Source organism: Salvelinus fontinalis, chromosome 22, assembly GCF_029448725.1.
Source record: "Salvelinus fontinalis isolate EN_2023a chromosome 22, ASM2944872v1, whole genome shotgun sequence".
Taxonomy (NCBI): Eukaryota; Metazoa; Chordata; class Actinopteri; order Salmoniformes; family Salmonidae; genus Salvelinus; species Salvelinus fontinalis.
In genome coordinates, this window is record NC_074686.1 from 18,516,436 (window position 1) to 18,534,178 (window position 17,743).

Consider the following 17,743-nt stretch of genomic DNA (forward strand, 5'->3'; position numbering starts at 1 on the left):
TAACAGAGGATTTATATACAGGGTATTCGGAAAGTATTTTAGAATGCGTTACAGCCTTATTCTAAAACTGATAAAAAAAATAAAAATCCCCCTCATAAATCTACACACAATACCCCATAATGATGAAGCAAAAACAGGTTATTAGAATTTTTTTCTAATTTATTAAATATCGAAAAATGAAATCACATTTACATAAGTTTTCCTACGCTTTACTCAGTACTTTGTGGAAGCACCTTTGCCAGTGATTACAGCCTCGAGTCTTTTTGGGTATGACACTACAAGCTTGGCACACCTGTATTTGGGGAGTTTCTCCTATTCTTTGCAGATCGTCTCAAGCTATGTCAGGTTGGATGGGGAGCATTGCTGCACAGCATACAATGATACTTTAGACGATTCTGTGCTTCCAACTTTGTGGCAACAGTTTAGGGAAGGCTCTTTTCTGTTTCAGCATGACAATGCCCCTGTGGACAAAGTGAGATCCATACAGAAATGATTTGTCGAGATTGGTGTGGAAGAACTTGACTGGCCTGCACAGAACCCTGGCCTGAACCCCATTGAACACCTTTGGGATGAATTTAATCTGACTGCAAGCCAGGCCTAATCGCCCAACATCAGTGTCCCATCTCACTAATGCTCTTGTGGCTAAATGGAAGCAAGTCCCCACAGCAATGTTCTAACATCTAGTGGAAAGCCTTCCCAGAAGAGTGGAGGCTGTTATAGCAGCAAAGGGGGACCAACTCCATATTAATGCCGATGATTTTGGAATGAGATGTTCGACGAGCGGGTATCCACATACTTTTGGTCATGTAGTGCATATGTATACAGGTGAAGTCGGAAATGTACATACACCTTAGCCAAATACATTTCAACTCAGTTTTTCACAATTCCTGCCATTTAATCCTAGTAAATATTCCATGTCTTAGGTCAGTTAGGATCTCCACTTTATTTTAAGAATGTGAAATGTCAGAATAATAGTAGAGAGAATGATTTATTTCAGCTTTTATTTCTTTTATCACATTCCCAGTGGGTCAGAAGTTTACATACACTCAATTAGTATTTGGTAGCATTGCCTTTAAATTGTTTAACTTGGGTCAAACGTTTCGGGTAGCCTTCCACAAGATTCCCCACAATAAGTTGGGTGAATTTTGTCCAATTCCTCCTGACAGAGCTGACCTAACAGTCAGGTTTGTAGGCCTCCTTGCAGTTTCAGGCCCGTTTGTAGGCTTTTTTCAGTTCTGCCCACAAATTTTCTATAGAATTGAGGCCAGGGCTTTGTGGCCACTCCAATACCGTGACTTTGTTGTTCTTAAGCCATTTTACAACAACTTTGGAAGTATGATTGTGGTCATTGTCCATTTGGAAGACCCATTTGCGACCAAGCTTTAACTTCCTGACTGATGTCATGAGGTGTTGCTTCAATATAGCCACATAATTTTCCTCCCTCATGATGCCATCTATTTTGTGAAGTGCACCAGTCCCTCCTGCAGTAAAGCACCCCACCTCACGGTTGGGATGGTGTTCTTTGGGCTTGCAAGCCTCCCCCTTTTTCCTCCAAACATAACGATGGTCATTATGGCCAAACAGTTATATTTTTGTTTCATCAGACCAGAGGACATTTCTCCAAAAAGTACAATCTTTGTCCCCATGTGCAGCTGCAAACCGTAGTTGTAACGGCTGTCTAATTCCTCCTCCTCAGATGAGGAGAAGGAGTAAGGGTCAGACCAAAACGCAGCGTTGTATGCAGACATAATTGATATTTATTAAAGACAAGACGAACACGAAAAACACTTGGAAAATTACAAAACAACAAAACGACGTAGACAGACCTGAACTTGAGAACTTACATAGACACGAAGAACGCACGAACAGGAAAGACTAGCCAAACAAACGAACAAACGAAACAGTCTTTCCTGTTCTTCGTGTCTATGTAAGTTCTCAAGTTCAGGTCTGTCTACGTCGTTTTGTTGTTTTGTAATTTTCCAAGTCTTTTTCGTGTGTGGTGCAACAGATACAAACACAGGAACAATCACCCACAAACAAACAGTGAGAACAGCCTACCTTAATATGGTTCTCAATCAGAGGAAACGTCAATCAGAGGAAACGTCAAACACCTGCCCCTAATTGAGAACCATATCAGGCAACACATTTAACCCAACATAGAAACACATAACATAGAATGCCCACCCCAACTCACGCCCTGACCAACTAAACACATACAAAAACAAGGAAAACAGGTCAGGAACGTGACAGTAGTCTGGCTTTTTTATGGCGATTTTGGAGCAGTAGCTTCTTCCTTGCTGAGCGGCCTTTCAGGTTATGTCGATATAGGACTTGTTTTGCTGTGGATATAGATACATTTGTACCTGTTTCCTCCAGCATCTTCATAAGGTCCTTTTCTGTTGTTCTGGGATTGATTTGCACTTTTCGCACCAAAGTACGTTCATCTCTAGGACACAGAACGCGTCTCCTTCCTGAGCGGGATGACGGCTGCGTGGTCCCATGGTGTTTATACTTGCGTACTATTTATTGTTTGTACAGATGAACGTGGTACCTTCAGGCGTTTGGAAATTGCTCTCAATGATGAACCAGACTTGTGGAGGTCTACAATGTTTTTTCTGAGTTCTTGGCTGATTTCTTTTGATTTTTCCATGATGTAAAGCAAAGAGGCACTGAGTTTGAAGGTTGGCCTTGAAATACATCCACAGGTACACCTCCAGTTGACTCAAATGATGTCAATTAGCCTATCAGAAGCTTCTAAAGCTATGACATAATTTTCTGGAATTTTCCAGGCTGTTTAAATGCACAGTCAACTTAGTGTATGTAAACTTCTGACCCACTGAAATTGTGATGCAGTGAATTATAAGTGAAATAAACTCTGTAAGCAATTGTTGGAAAGATGACTTGTGTCATTGTCACGCCGTGGCCATAGAGAGGCTTTTATTCTCTATTTTGGTTAGGCCAGGGTGTGACTAGGGTGGGAATGCTAGTTTCTTTATTTCTATGTTTTCTGTTTCTATGTTTTGGCTGGGTATGTTTCTCAATCAGGGACAGCTGTCTATCGTTGTCTCTGATTGGGAATCATACTTAGGCAGCCTGTTTTTCCACCTTAGTTGTAGGTAGTTGCCTTTGTTAGTGGCCTGGATAGCCCTAGTAAGCTTCACGTTCGTTTTTGTCGTTTCTTGTTTTTGTTGGCGACATTCATAATAAAAAATAAATGAACACTCACCATGCTGCACCTTGGTCCGGTCATTTCCCTGACGACGTTCGTGACAGAACTACCCACTACAAAAGGGCCAAGCAGCGTGGTAAGGAGGACTGGACATGGGAGGACATCCTGAATGGGAAAGGTTCCTGGACGTGGGAGGAGATCCTGGTGGGAAAGGTTCGCCTGCCGTGGGAGCAGGTGGAAGCAGCGAGGAAGGCGGAGGCAGCGAGTAAAAGGGCCCAGGATTACACAGGTTCACGGCTGGCACGAAAGACCGGGAGGCCACTCCCCCCAAAATTTTGGGGGACACACGAGGAGATTGGCTGAGTCAGGTTGGAGACCTGAGCCAACTCCTCGTGCTTACCGTAGGGAGCGTGGTACTGGTCAGTCACCGTGTTATGCGTGGAGCGCACGGTGTCTCCAGTGTGCGTTCACAGCCCGGTGCGCTACATTCCAGGTCCCCGCATCGGCCGGGCTAGAGTGGGCATCCAGCCAGGACGGATGGTGCTGGCTCAGCGCATCTGGACTCCAGTGCGTCACTACGGCCCAGGGTATCCTGCGCCGGCTCTGAGCACAGTGTTTCCAGTGCGTCTGCACAGCCCAGTGCATCCTGTGCCAGCGCCCCGCCTTTTCCGTGCGAAGGTAACCATCCAACCAGGACGGGTTGTGCAGGCTCTACGCTCGAGACCTCCAGTGCGCCTCCACGGCCCAGTGTATCCGGTGCCTGCTCCCAGAACCAAGCCTCCAGTATGTCTCCCCAGCCTGGTGAGTCCTGTGCCTGCTCCCAGAACCAGGCCTCTTGTATGTCTCCCCAACCTGGTAAGCCCTGTGGCAGCTCCACGCACCAGGCTGTCCATACGTCTCCTAACTCCAGTGATGATCCATGGCACGAAGCCTCCAGCGATGATTCATGGCCCGGAGCCTCCAACGACGTCCTCCAGTCCGGAGCCTCCAGCAACGGTCCCCAGTCCGGAGCGGCCAGCGAGGGTCCCCAGTCCGGGGCTTTTAGCGAGGGTCCCCAGTCCGGGGCCTGCAACGAGGGCCCCCAGTCCGGGGCTTGCAACGAGGGTCCCCAGTCCGGGGCCTGCAGCGAGGGTCCCCAGTCCAGAGGCGCCAGCAAAGTGGGGGTAGCCAGAGGTGGAGTGGGGTCTGCGTCCCGCACCGGAGCCGCCACCGAAGTAGATGCCCACCCGGACCCTCGTCTATAGAGTCAGGTTTTGCGGCCGGAGTCCGCACCTTTGGGGGGGGGGGGGGGGGGGGGGGGATACTGTCACGCCCTGGCCATAGAGAGGCTTTTATTCTCTATTTTGGTTAGGCCAGGGTGTGACTATGGTGGGCATTCTAGTTTCTTTATTTCTATGTTTTCTGTTTCTATGTTTTGGCCGGGTATGGTTCTCAATCAGGGACAGCTGTCTATCGTTGTCTCTGATTGGGAATCATACTTAGGCAGACGGTTTTTCCACCTTAGTTTTGGGTAGTTGCCTTTGTTAGTGGCCTGGATAGCCCTAGTAAGCTTCAAGTTCGTTTTTGTTGTTTCTTGTTTTTGTTGGCGACATTCATAATAAAAAATAAATGTACGCTCACCACGCTGCACCTTGGTCCGGTCATTTCCCTGACGACGTTCATGACAGTCATGCACAAAGTAGATGTCCTAACTGACTTGCCAAAACTATAGTTTGTTAACAAGAAATTTGTTGAGTAGTTGAAAAATGATTTATAATGACTCCAATAGACATTATAGACATAGACATTAGACATTATGGAGTATTATGGACACCAATAGACATTATGAAGTATTGTGTGTAGGCCAGTGACACACAATCTCCATGTAATCCATTTTAAAGGCAGGCTGTAACACAACAAAATTTGGAAAAAGTGAAGTGGTGTGAATACGCTCTGAAGGCACTGTATACAAGCATGTAATAATATGTGGTATATGATATTGAACTGTACTCTATTTAACCACAGCAACAGAAGATGGCTCTCATGAGGAACAACTCAGCTCTGCAGAACGTGACCCTTCGTACCAAAAGTCAGTACATGCAAATGCGCACGTGCCTGCTACGTGCTTTAAATTCTTTATTACATATGCAAACGAAAATTAATTTTTCACTATTGGACTAGAATGTAATAACAATGTCAGTTTCGCAATTGAGCAAAAGTATCTGTAGTTTCACTTTTGAACTCTGAAATTGTATCTGTGGAGACTCCTTTTTCATTATAAGAGTTTCCCTTTTACAATATTCCACTATATTCCTCCTCCTCTTCTCCTTCCTCCTCTATTCCCTCCTCTTCTTCCTCCTCCTCCAACTTTATCTGCTCCTCGTTAGCCCCCATGATGAGGGAACGCCCCAGCTCCGCCATCCTCCACTCTGACAATCTCCGCCAATCGCTGCTGGGCTCGCGCCGCGGACGCTCCGGCCTTTCCCTCTCCAAGAGCGTCTCCACCAATAACATTGCAGGGTGAGCCCCGCTACTGCCTGCTCATTGGCCAAAGCACAAAAAGGGGGAGGTTACGAGGGAAACGACAGTCAAACTTGTCATTGACATTGATAGTGACATCATGCCACATATACACTTTTCATAGTAGAAATGAAAGTCCCACTCACTAATTAATATATATACAGTACCAGTCTAAAGTTTGGACACCTACTCATTCCAGGGTTTTTCCTTATTTGTACTATTTTCTACATTGTAGAATAATAGTGAAGACATCAAAACTATGAAATTACACATATGGAATCATGTTGTAAGCAAAAAAGTGTAAAAAAAAAAATGTAACTTGAATGAGTAGGTGTGCCCAAACTTTGGACTGGTATTGTATACTCAATAAAAATATAAACGCAACATGTAAAGTGTTGGTCACATGTTTAATATGCAGAAATAAAAGATCACAGAAATGTTCCTTATGCACACAAAGCTTATTTCTCTCAAATGTTGTGCACAAATTTGTTTATATCCCTGTTAGTGAACATTTCTCATTTGCCAAGATAAGCCATCCACCTAACACTAGCCACAGGTGTGGCTTATCAAGAAGCTGATTAAACAGCTCGATCATTACACAGGTGCATCTTGTGCTGGGGACAATTAAAGGCCACTCTAAAATGTGGAAATTTGTCACCCAACACAATGCCACAGATGTCTCAAGTTTTGAGGGAGCGTGCAATTGGCATGCTGACTGCAGGAATGTCCACCAGAGCTGTTGCCAGAGAATTGAATGTTAATTTGAGGAGTATTTCTGCCTGTAATAAAGCCCTTTTGTGGGGAAAAACTCATTCTGATTGGCTGGGCCTGGCTCCCCAGTGGGTGGGCCTATACCCTCTCAGGGCAACTCATGGCTGTGCCAATGTCCAGTCATGTGAAATCTATAGATTACATAGGGCCGAACAAATGTATTTCAATTGACTGATTTCCTTATATGAACTGTAACTCAGTAAAATTGTAGAAATTGTTTCATGTTGCGTTTATATATTTGTTCAGGGTGTGTATGTGTGTGTGTGTGTGTGTGTATGTATATATATATATATATATATATATATATATATATATATAGTAATACTGTATCGATATCTCCGTTTGTACTGTTGTTTTCTGTGTACTCATACATATGTGGATGGTTTCTGTAAGCATGTTTGTGTTTACTGCATATGCATATGGCATGTGTATATTATACATGTTTATTGGTGCATGTGTATATGTGTATATTTGTGTTTTTGTACTGGCGTGTGTGTCCTCGTCCATGCCTCTGTATAGGAACCTGAATGATGACTCTCCCTTGGGGCTGCGCAGGATCCTGTCCCAGTCCACAGACTCGCTCAACTTCAGGAACAGAGCCATGTCCATGGAGTCGCTCAACGACGAGGGTAAGACCCAGGGATGTGGTTGTGTATCTCCTGGGATTAAACGTGGTACATTTGTGCTATGTATTTGCTTCTGATCTTAAGCCGAGGCATACAGATTGTGTAGCTTATGCAAGTCTGTGGGTCTGGGACAAGGTTGCATCCATTACATAGGGAAAGCCTCAGGGATTTTGGGTAGAGGGTAAAAGGTATATTGGCAACTCTCATGTCATGATGTCCATGTCTACATTGAAAACATTTATATAAAAAAAGGATGAATATATATTCATTGTCAGGAGAGATTTTAAGACATTTAGAGGCCATTTGTTGTTTACACTGGATGAATGTTTTCCTCTCTCAGGAGAAGTGTACTACGCCTCCATGCTGGAGGAAATGGAGATTGAGGGGCGGGATTTTGAGGCGGACTCATGGAGCATGGCGGTGGACTCGGGCTACCTGCAGGCGCATCGCAAAGACATCATCAAGAGGCAGGACGTCATCTATGGTGAGAGTGGTGACATGCACTGTACGTCTTGAACCTCTTTCCCTTTGTGGTGAAAAGGTCATGGGCTGGGCGATGGAAAAAGTGGCAATTGCAGAGGCTGCTTGTTTCAGATCATGGCCACCTTCCACTACTGTTGTGCCCTTGAGCAAGGCAATTAACCCCGACATAGCTCCAGAGGTGCAGCTCACCCTGTGCCTCCTCCCAAATGTTCATATGTGTGTGTTTCTGTCAGGTGATGTGTTTCTGTCAGGTGATGAACAGAGCAAAATATGAATTTCTTTCGCTAGATGGGCAATTCTATTTTATCCCTATGTTACATGATTGACTCTTTCTTTGCGTTTTTTGTCTTCCGCAGAGCTGATCCAGACAGAGCTGCACCACGTGCGGACGCTTCGCATTATGGAGCGAGTGTTCCGCCAGGGCATGCTGGAGGAGGTGCAGCTGGAGCCGGGCGTGGTGCACGCCATCTTCCCCTGCCTGGACCGCCTCACTGGCATCCATGTCCGCTTCTTGGCACAGCTGCTCACACGGCGCAACCACAGCCTGCAGACTGGCAGCACCTACAACTTCACTATCCACCAGCTGGGAGATGTGCTGCTGGAACAGGTACAGTAGGTAGACAGACATGGACATTATACCAACTGCCTTATGTGATGTATACATTTACCATCCTATATCATCCTACCCTGCCTTTCTTTTTTTTCTTAATTCATTTTTTTTTGCCCCTTTTCTCCCCAATTTTTGTGGTATCCAATCGCTAGTAATTACTATCTTGTCTCATTGCTACAACTCCCGTACGGGCTCAGGAGAGACGAAGGTCGAAAGCCATGCGTCCTCCGAAGCACAACCCAACCAAGCCGCACTGCTTCTTAACACAGCGCGCCTCCAACCCGGAAGCCAGCCGCACCAATGTGTCGGAGGAAACACCGTGTACCTGGCCCCCTTGGTTGGCGCGCACTGTGCCCAGCCCACCACAGGAGTCGCTGGAGCGCGATGAGACAAGGATATCCCTACCGGCCAAACCCTCCCTAAACCGGACAACGCTAGGCCAATTGTGCGTCGCCCCACAGACCTCCCGGTCGCGGCCGGCTGCGACAGAGCCTGGGCGCGAACCCAGAGACTCTGGTGGCGCAGCTAGCACTGCGATGCAGTGCCCTAGACCACTGCGCCACCCGGGAGGCTCCATTCTAAGTGTCTTCAAAAGCCAAGTTAACAGACAAATCTTCGACCATTTCGAATCCCACCATACCTTCTCCGGTATGCAATCTGGTTTCCGAGATGGTCAGCCATGCTCAAGGTCCTAAACGATATCATAACCGCCATCGATAAAAGACAATACTGTGCAGCCGTATTTATCAACCTGGCCAAGGCTTTCGACTCTGTCAATCACCACATTCTTATCGGCAGACTCAACAGCCTTGGTTTCTCAAATGACTGCCTTGCCTGGTTCTCCAACTACTTCTCTGATAGAGTTCATTGTGTCAAATCGGAGGGCCTGTTGTCCGGACCTCTGGCAGTCTCTATGGTACTGCCACAGGGCTCAATTCTCGGGCCGACTCTCTTCTCTGTATACATCAATGATGTCGCTCTTGCTGCTGGTGATTCTCTGATTCACCTCTATGCAGACAACACCATTCTGTATACTTCTGACCCTTCTTTGGACACTGCTAACTAACTACAAATACCTAGGTGTCTGGTTAGACTGTAAACTCTCTTTCCAGACCCACGTTAAGCATCTCCAATCCAAAATTAAATCTAGAATCGGCTTCCTATTTCGCAAACAAAGCATCCTTCACTCATGCTGCCAAACATACCCTCGTAAAACTCATGCTGCCAAACATACCCTCGTGACTATCCTACCGATCCTCGACTTCGGAGATGTCATTTACAAAATAGCCTCCAACACTCTACTCAACAAATTGGATGCAGTCTATCACAGTGCCATCCGTTTTGTCACCAAAGCCCCATATACTACCCACCACTGCGACCTGTATGCTCTCGTTGGCTGGCCCTCGCTTCATATTCGTCTCCAAACCCACTGGCTCCAGGTCATCGGCAAGTTTTTGCTAGGTAAAGCCCCGCCTTATCTCAGTTCATTGGTCACCATAGCAGCACCCACCCGCAGCACACGCTCCAGCAGGTATATTTCACTGGTCTCCCCCAAAGCCAATTCCTCCTTTAACCGCCTTTCCTTCCAGTTCTCTGCTGCCAATGACTGGAACGAACTGCAAAAATCGCTGAAGTTGGAGACTCTTATCTCCCCCACTAACTTCAAGCACCAGCTATCAGAGCAGCTCACAGATCATTGCACCTGTACATAGCCCATCTGTTAATAGTCCATCCAACTACCTCATCCCCATACTGTATTTATTTATTTATTTTTGCTCCTTTGCACCCCAGTATCTCTACTTGCACATTCATCTTCTGTACATCTACCACTCCAGTGTTTAATTGCTATATCGAAATTACCTCACCACTATGGCCTATTTTATTGCCTTACCTCTCTTATCTTACCTCATTTGCACACACTGTGCATACTTCCTTTTTTTCTACTGTATTATTGACTGTATGTTTGTTTATTCCATGTGTAACTCTGTGTTGTTGTATGTGTCGAACAGCTTTGCTTTATCTTGGCCAGGTCGCAGTTGTAAATGAGAACTTGTTCTCAACTTGCCTACCTGGTTAAATAAAGGTGAAATAAAAATAAATTAATTTAAAAAAAATATATTTTTTTATTAACCCTTTATTTAACTAGGCAAGTCAGTTAAGAACAAATTCTTATTTACAATGACGGCCTAGGAACAGTGGGTTAACTGCCTTGTCCAGAACGACAGATTTTTACCTTGTCAGCTCGGGGATTCAATCTAGCAACCTTTCGGTTACTGGCCCAACGCTCTAACCACTAGGCCCACCCATCCTAATGGGTCATTCATTCTTTGTAGACTTGAGAAACTATCTGGCCTTGATGGTCATATGTAATCTTAACTACACTGTACAGCCAGAGGAGTATGGACCTCCCCTGGTTCCTATCGAGGTTTCTTCCTTCTAGGGAGTTGATCCTAGCCACTCTGCTTCTGATTGGACTTTGGTGTCTAGGCCAGGGTACTTTAAATATATTTGATTTGATTGACGGATTGTTTCTCTCAGTTCTCGGGCCAGTGTGCTGACGAGATGAGAAAGACCTACGCTGAGTTCTGCAGCCGCCACCTGAAGGCTGTCAAGCTGTACAAGGAACTGCTGGCTAGAGACAAGAGGTTCCAGTACTTCATACGGGTAAGACAGAGGGAGAAGGGAAAAACAAGACGGATAGAATGAGTGATGAGACTTAATGCAATTTTTTATTTCTAAAACAATGCTTTTTAGAATGCTTTGGAACTATTCACAGAAGGTATTTCCTGTCAATAAAAAACCTTGAATTCAAATTGAAGGGGGGGGGGGGGGGGAGTAGAGTGAACGACAGAGGGAGAGCTTTTGTGTTTTCGTAATTTTTCATTAAACCCACATTTTTGTCACCGTTACAGAGGTCTTACTTGCGATGATCATAATATTTGGTCGTTTCACCTTCCTTAGCAGAGAGAGAGAGTGAGAGAGGGGGCACGTAGAAAGAAAAATAGGCCAATGAGAATGTGTGTGCACTTGTGTGTTAACTGATAATGAGTGTTCTGAACTGTGAGGAGTTGGAGTTGCATTACCGTTTATTTTGCTAACCTTGCCTTTTGTTACTGGCACCTATCCAATTACTAATTTATACTTTGTACAATATCATGTTTTATTTGATATTTTTCTATTGTAAATTGTATGTTTTATCTTTCAATTAGATTTAAAGCTCTTCAAGCTAGTTTTGAAGTTGTATCATTCGCATCGAGTGATGTCTCCAGAATTTCGGTTAAAAATATGATTTGCTCTTGATTGCATTACAAAACACAGATATTTGTTTTTTTCCAACCATCTCTCTTGTGTTTGCCGCTTTTCCTGTCTCTTCTCAACTCTTTCTGTCGTGTTCATATTAATTTCTTCCCTTCTGCTCTTTCGCTCGTATACCCTCTCTTTCACTCTCCTTCTCCTTTCTCTCTCACACGCTTTCCTGCTCTCTTTCACTCTAACTCTATCTTTCTCTCTCTCCCTTCTGTCTCGTTCACCTTTCATCTCTCGTTCACCCTCTCATCTCTCTTACACCCTCTCTTCCTCGCTCTCTGTTCAGCGGGTGTGTCGGGGTCACCTGTTGCGTCGCCATGGCGTCCAGGAGTGCATCCTGTTGGTCACTCAACGCATCACCAAGTACCCTGTCCTCATCCAGCGTATCCTTGACAACACCAAGGGTGAGAAAAACACCCTGTTGATACGAAAGCAGGGGCGAGGGTGATATATCAAAGTCATCCTCACTTTAGACTGAAATATATTGTTGGGGGCAAACAGTTACGTGGGGTGTAAAAAAATGTAGCCGAACTATGCCAGCTTTTTATATCATGAGGTGAGTTAGTTCCTCAGAACTAACTAAAAGCACAGGGTCTTTAAAGTCAATGACGGAGCATGGTAAAAATCAGCACTACTAATAATATGTCTAACCACCTTATATTCTCTCTCTCTCTCTCACCCACCCCCCTCCCAGACAATGAAGAGGAGGCCTCCTGTCTGACCCAGTCTCTGACCCAGATCAGGGAGCTACTCAGCTCAGTGGACCAGCAGGTGCTTTATTCATCCATTTATAGTTTGATTTACTCAAGTTATCACTGAGATCAATTCTGACATGAACCAGCACCTGTTAGTCAGACTGAAATAAAGGACGTCATTTTGACTTCCCCCACTTTATCTACAAACCCGTCCTTTTACTATGAGAAATGTACAATTACACAGCGCAGAAAATGTATTGCACACTAACACTATTGTGAACCAGGGTTGTGTTCATTAGGGCACGGAAATGGGTGATTCTCAGTCCGTTTGCTTCCAATCAGTGCCTAATGAACATGACCTTGCTGTCCAGGTGATGGAGCTGGAGCGGACTCATCGGCTGCAGGAGATCCGGGCGAGGCTGGACCCACGGGTCGAGGCCAAGGTGAGGGACGGGGGCCTGTTCAGGGGAGGAGAGTTGCTCCGCAGGAGACTCATCCATGAGGGAACGCTGCTCTGGAAGACCCCTGGGTCCAGGCTCAAAGGTGCGTGTGTGTGTGTGTGAGTGGAAGGGTCTGTGTGTGTCAGTGGAGGCTGAGGACAGGGACTTTGTAATGACTTGAATGGAACAGTATCAAACACATGGTAACCAGCCTCCACTAGCTTAATTTGTCAAGTAATTTTGTACAGTTCCTTCAGAAAGTATTCATACCTCTTGACTTATTCCACATTTTGTTGTGTTACAACTTGAATTCAAAATGGATTAAATATTTTTTTTTTCTCGCCCATCTACACACAATACCCCATAATGACAAAGTGAAAACATGTTTTTAGAAATGTTTGCTAATTTATTGAAAATTGAATACAGCAATATCTCATTTACATAAGTATTCACACCCCTGAGTCAATACTTTGTAGAAGTACCTTTGGCAGCGATTACAGCTGCGAGTCTTTCTGTCTAAGTCTCTAAGAGCTTTGCACACCTGGATTGTGCAACATTTGCCCATTTATTATTTTCAAAATTCTTCAAGCTCTGTCAAATTGGTTGTTGATCATTTCTAGACAACCATTGTCAGGTCTTGCCATATATTTTCAAGTAGATTTAAGTCAAAACTGTAACTCAGAACATTCACTGTCTTCTTGGTAAGCAACTCCAGTGAGATTTGGCCTTGTGTTTTAGGTTATTGTCCTGCTGAAAGGTAAATTCATCTCCCAGACCGAACCAGGTTTTCCTCCATGATTTTTCCTGTGCTTAGCTCTGTTGTTTCATTTTTATCCTGAAAAACTCCCCAGTCTTAATGATTACAAGCATACCCGTAACATGAGGCAGCCACCACTATGCTTGAAAATATGGAAAGTGGTACTCAGTAATGTGTTGTATTGGATTTGCCTCAAACATAACACTGTATTCAGGACAAAAAGTTAATTTCTTTTCCACATTTTTTGCAGTATTACTTCATTGCCTTGTTGCAAACTAGATGCATGTTTTGCTATATTTTTTATTATGTACAGGCTTCTTTCTTTTCACTCTGTCAATTAGGTTAGTATTGTGGAGTAACTACAATGTTGTTGATCCATCCTCAGTTTTCCCCTTTCACAGCCATTAAACTCTGTAACTGTGTAGCTGTTTAAAACATTGGCCTCATGGTGATATCCCTAAGTGGTTTCCTTCCTCTCCGGCAACTGAGTTAGGAAGGACGCCTGTATCTTTATAGTGACTGGATGTATTGATACACCATCCAAAGTCTAATTACTAAATTCACCATGCTCAAAGGAAAATTCAGTGTCTGCTTTTTTTTTTTTTTTTTTTACCCATCTACCTTTAGGTGCCCTTCTTTGCGAGGCAATGGAAAACCTCCCTGGTATTTTTGGTTGAATCTGTACTTGAAATTAACTGCTTGACTGAGGGACCTTACAGATAATTGTATGTGTGGGGTAGTCACACAAACATGTTAAACACTATTATTGTACACAGAGTGAGTCCATGCAACTTATTATGTGATTTGTTAAGCAAATGTTTACTCCTGAACTTATTTAGGCTTGCCATAACAAAGGGTTTGAATACTTATTGACTCAAGACATTTCAGCTTTTCATTTTTTTGTTGAAAAACATAATTCCACTTTGACATAATGGGGTATTTATTGTGTGTAGGCCAGTGAAAAAATATCTCAATTTAATCCATTTTAAATGCAGGCTATAACGCAACAAAATTGGAAAAAAGTAAAGGGTTGTGAATAATTTCTGAAGGCACTGTAGGGGATGGAACTATCCCAAAAACATGTTGCTTACTCATGTTTTAAAGGTTTTTCTTTCGTGTGTGTGTGTGCGCGCGCGCGCGCGTGTGTGTGTGTGTTTAGATGTGCAGGTCCTGCTGATGACCGACATCCTAGTGTTCCTACAGGAAAAAGACCAGAGGTTCATCTTCCCTTGTCTAGTAAGCACACACACACGGACACGGACACGGACACGGACACGGACACGGACACGGACACGGACACGGACACGGACACGCACACGCACACGCACACGCACACGCACACGCACACACACACACACACACACACACACACACACACACACACACACACACACACACACACACAGAGAAATATATCAAACAAAAAACACTTGAATATAGAGAGACTTGTTTCGTCACAATTGAATATACTATATGGAAGGTCAGGGAATATAGCAAATCCCCTTTCTCTTTTCAGGACAAGTCTCCGGTCCTCTCCCTGCAGAACCTCATGATTAGGGAGATAGCCAATCAGGAACGAGGGCTATTCCTCATCAGTGACTCCTCCCCTCCGGAGATGTACGAGGTCCATGCTGCCTCAAAAGATGACAAGAACACCTGGATACGCATCATACAGCACACTGTCAGCAGGTATATACATAAACACACACACACACACACACACACACACACACACACACACACACACACACACACACACACACACACACACACACACACACACACACACACACAAACTGCTCATATACTTACTATCTTTTCTGTCTCTGCAGTTGTCCTTCCAGGGAAGAGTTCCCACTCATAGAGACTGAAGACAAGGCCCTTCTGAGACGACTGAAAGGTCAGCAATGAACACACACTCATACAGATCTATATGTAACGTAGGGATGGCAAGATTGCGCCGACATACACGGCGGCCCTATTTATTACTTTATTTGCTCAGGACGTTTATGGTATAATTTCCAATAAGAACTTCTGGACATTAGATCGCCTATAAACATCACCACAAATTCAACTTCCCAGACCTGAACCCTTTGTTTCATATTCTGGATAATTTCTTGATTTCTTGTTTAGATTTTTTATTATTCGTGTATTTGTGTTGTATTCTACTGCACTGTTGGAACTAGTAACATAAGCGTTTTACTCTACCTGCTATAACACCTGCAGATCTGTGTACGTGGCCAATACACTTTGATTCGATCTGATGTAGGAATAAACACACTTGTTTGCACATAAGAACTCAGTTTCACTTCTTCTCTACATAACCCTCTGTCTATCTGTCTTCCTTTCTACCCTTCTCCATCGTTCTTTCTCTATCAACCCCTTTGACCATCTCCATTCCTTCCTTTCTCTATTTGCACGTCTCCCTTTCAAGCTCTCTTATCTCTGTCTCTCTTCACCTCTCCCTTTCTCTCTCTCCCTTCCTCTTCACCCCCCCTCTATCTCTCCCTCTCTCTACATGGTGCCTACAGTACAACGTGCAATTCTCACTCTGTGTGTAGGAGGACAAGTGTGAAGCCTGCCTCCTACTCAATCCCAGTGGAGGAGCTCGTCAAACTATCTTTCCATCACAGCTTTTCTGTCTCTCAATTTCACTCTCTTGGACTCTCTCATCTTTCTTTTCTTTCTTTATTCCCTTACTTTTTTTTTCTTCTCTCTCTTTGTCTCTCCCTCTTTTCTCTCTCCCTTCTTCCTTTTCTCAATCTCTCACTTATAGCCTACATCCAACTGAACAATGTGTGAATATGATTGCCCCCACTGTTAAGTCAAGAGGTCTTTAGGAAGAGCATCAAATCAGTATTTCCCTCTCTCCCCCTCCTCTTTCCCTCCCCCTTTCTTTCTCTCATTCCTTCCCGCTTTCTCTCAACTCTTTCCTTCTTTCTCCCGACTCCATCTCTTTCTCCCCCCCCATCCCCCCACCCTACCCTCCCATCTTCCTCTTTCCACTTTCATCTCTCCTTCCAGCGGACATCCAGCAGAAGGACCGGGAGGTGCTGGAGCTGCTCCAGGAGCGGGTCACCTTGTTCTCGGACCTGGCTGAGGTGACGGGGGGTCAGGAGGTCATGCTGCCGGGGGGCCCCAACTCCCGGAACCTGTTCCGGGCCGAAACGCCCCATGCGCCACTCGGCGAGAGATTGCTCACTGATGCCATCGCAGAGGGTGAGGGGTTGGTGGAGGGAGTGGGGAGGTGGGAGCAGAGTGAGGGAGAGGGGGGCGATATAGAGTTAGGGCAAGGGAGAGCAAGAGTGGTAGAGCACAAGAGAGTTGTTAAAGGACCAGTGCAGCAGTTTTTGATCTCAATATCAAATAATTTCTGGGTAACAATTTATTACCTAACAGTTTTCCATAAAAATTGTCAACAGAAGTTGCTTTTTTAGCAAAAATAACTCATTATCAAGCAAAAGTTTTGCTAGGACTGTCTGGGAGTGGTCTGCGGATCTACCTAATTGAAGGGTCCAAATAGGAAGCATATGTAACCTGAAGACTAGCTGTTGTCAGAGAGGTTTGGAACTCTTTGTTATTGTTATCTTAACTTATATCGCCTGGTGATGTTACCAGGCAAGTCACAACTCCACCTATGCAAAACCTGATGTAAATTGTATTTTCAACTAGCAACTATCAAGAAATAACACTGATCATATTTGTTCACACTTTTACAGTTTTAGTTTCATCAGCTGTTGTACAATATGATACAGAACACAGGGAAAACATAATTGTGAGTGCACTGGGCCTCTAAGCAGATTTAGAGAGGGTTAGACTGGAAGAGAGGAGAAACAGGAAAATATAGAGAGGGTGATAAGAGGGAGCGCGTTAAAGGGAGATGTTGAAACAGAGAGGAGAGCAAGACTAGAGAGGAAAATAAGCAGACAGGAGATAAAGATGGAGAAGCGCAAATAGCCTGTTTAAATGCAGAAACACAGCTGCTACTGTGCTTCCACCTAACTGACTGCAACGATACTTCAAAGTTGAATTATGGCAGCTATGAAATGCCTTGGCATGTTTCCAGTTGTACTTGGCAATGCACTTAGTCTAAGCATCAACTGTCGCTATTCCTTTACTCACTATTCTACGGATGCATGTGCAATGTGTTGCCACAAAATGGCTGTCATGGTGGTGGTGAAGTTGCCAAACATGCCATACATTTTAGATGACTGACTTCAAAGTTTCCTTCATAGAAGGCCACTGGTTGGCTTACATTACAGTTTTACTTGACTTGGAACAGTCAAACAGACATTTGAATTGTGTACTGTCTGTACAATTAAAGATTAGAACTTCTTTTTCAAAGCCTTCGAGCTACATTTACATTTACACAAACAGCAAACTATCA

The 17,743-nt window shown here is 44.5% G+C and overlaps 1 protein-coding gene across 6 annotated transcripts in view; it reads left to right on the top strand.

The window, feature by feature from the left end:
• LOC129819980 (rho guanine nucleotide exchange factor 2-like) overlaps positions 1–17,743 on the top strand; it is an 83,294-nt gene that overhangs the window by 42,772 nt on the left and 22,779 nt on the right. For 5 of the 6 annotated variants that reach the window (XM_055876726.1, XM_055876728.1, XM_055876731.1 and 2 more), the window contains 13 exons: positions 5,174–5,237; positions 5,536–5,668; positions 6,959–7,068; positions 7,406–7,549; positions 7,905–8,155; positions 10,697–10,822; positions 11,751–11,868; positions 12,159–12,235; positions 12,531–12,702; positions 14,516–14,592; positions 14,873–15,045; positions 15,189–15,256; positions 16,381–16,575. In XM_055876726.1, coding sequence (XP_055732701.1) covers positions 5,174–5,237; positions 5,536–5,668; positions 6,959–7,068; positions 7,406–7,549; positions 7,905–8,155; positions 10,697–10,822; positions 11,751–11,868; positions 12,159–12,235; positions 12,531–12,702; positions 14,516–14,592; positions 14,873–15,045; positions 15,189–15,256; positions 16,381–16,575 — 1,708 coding nt within the window. The remainder of the gene's footprint in view (positions 1–5,173; positions 5,238–5,535; positions 5,669–6,958; positions 7,069–7,405; positions 7,550–7,904; positions 8,156–10,696; positions 10,823–11,750; positions 11,869–12,158; positions 12,236–12,530; positions 12,703–14,515; positions 14,593–14,872; positions 15,046–15,188; positions 15,257–16,380; positions 16,576–17,743) is intronic. The other variant, XM_055876727.1, reaches the window with a different exon arrangement.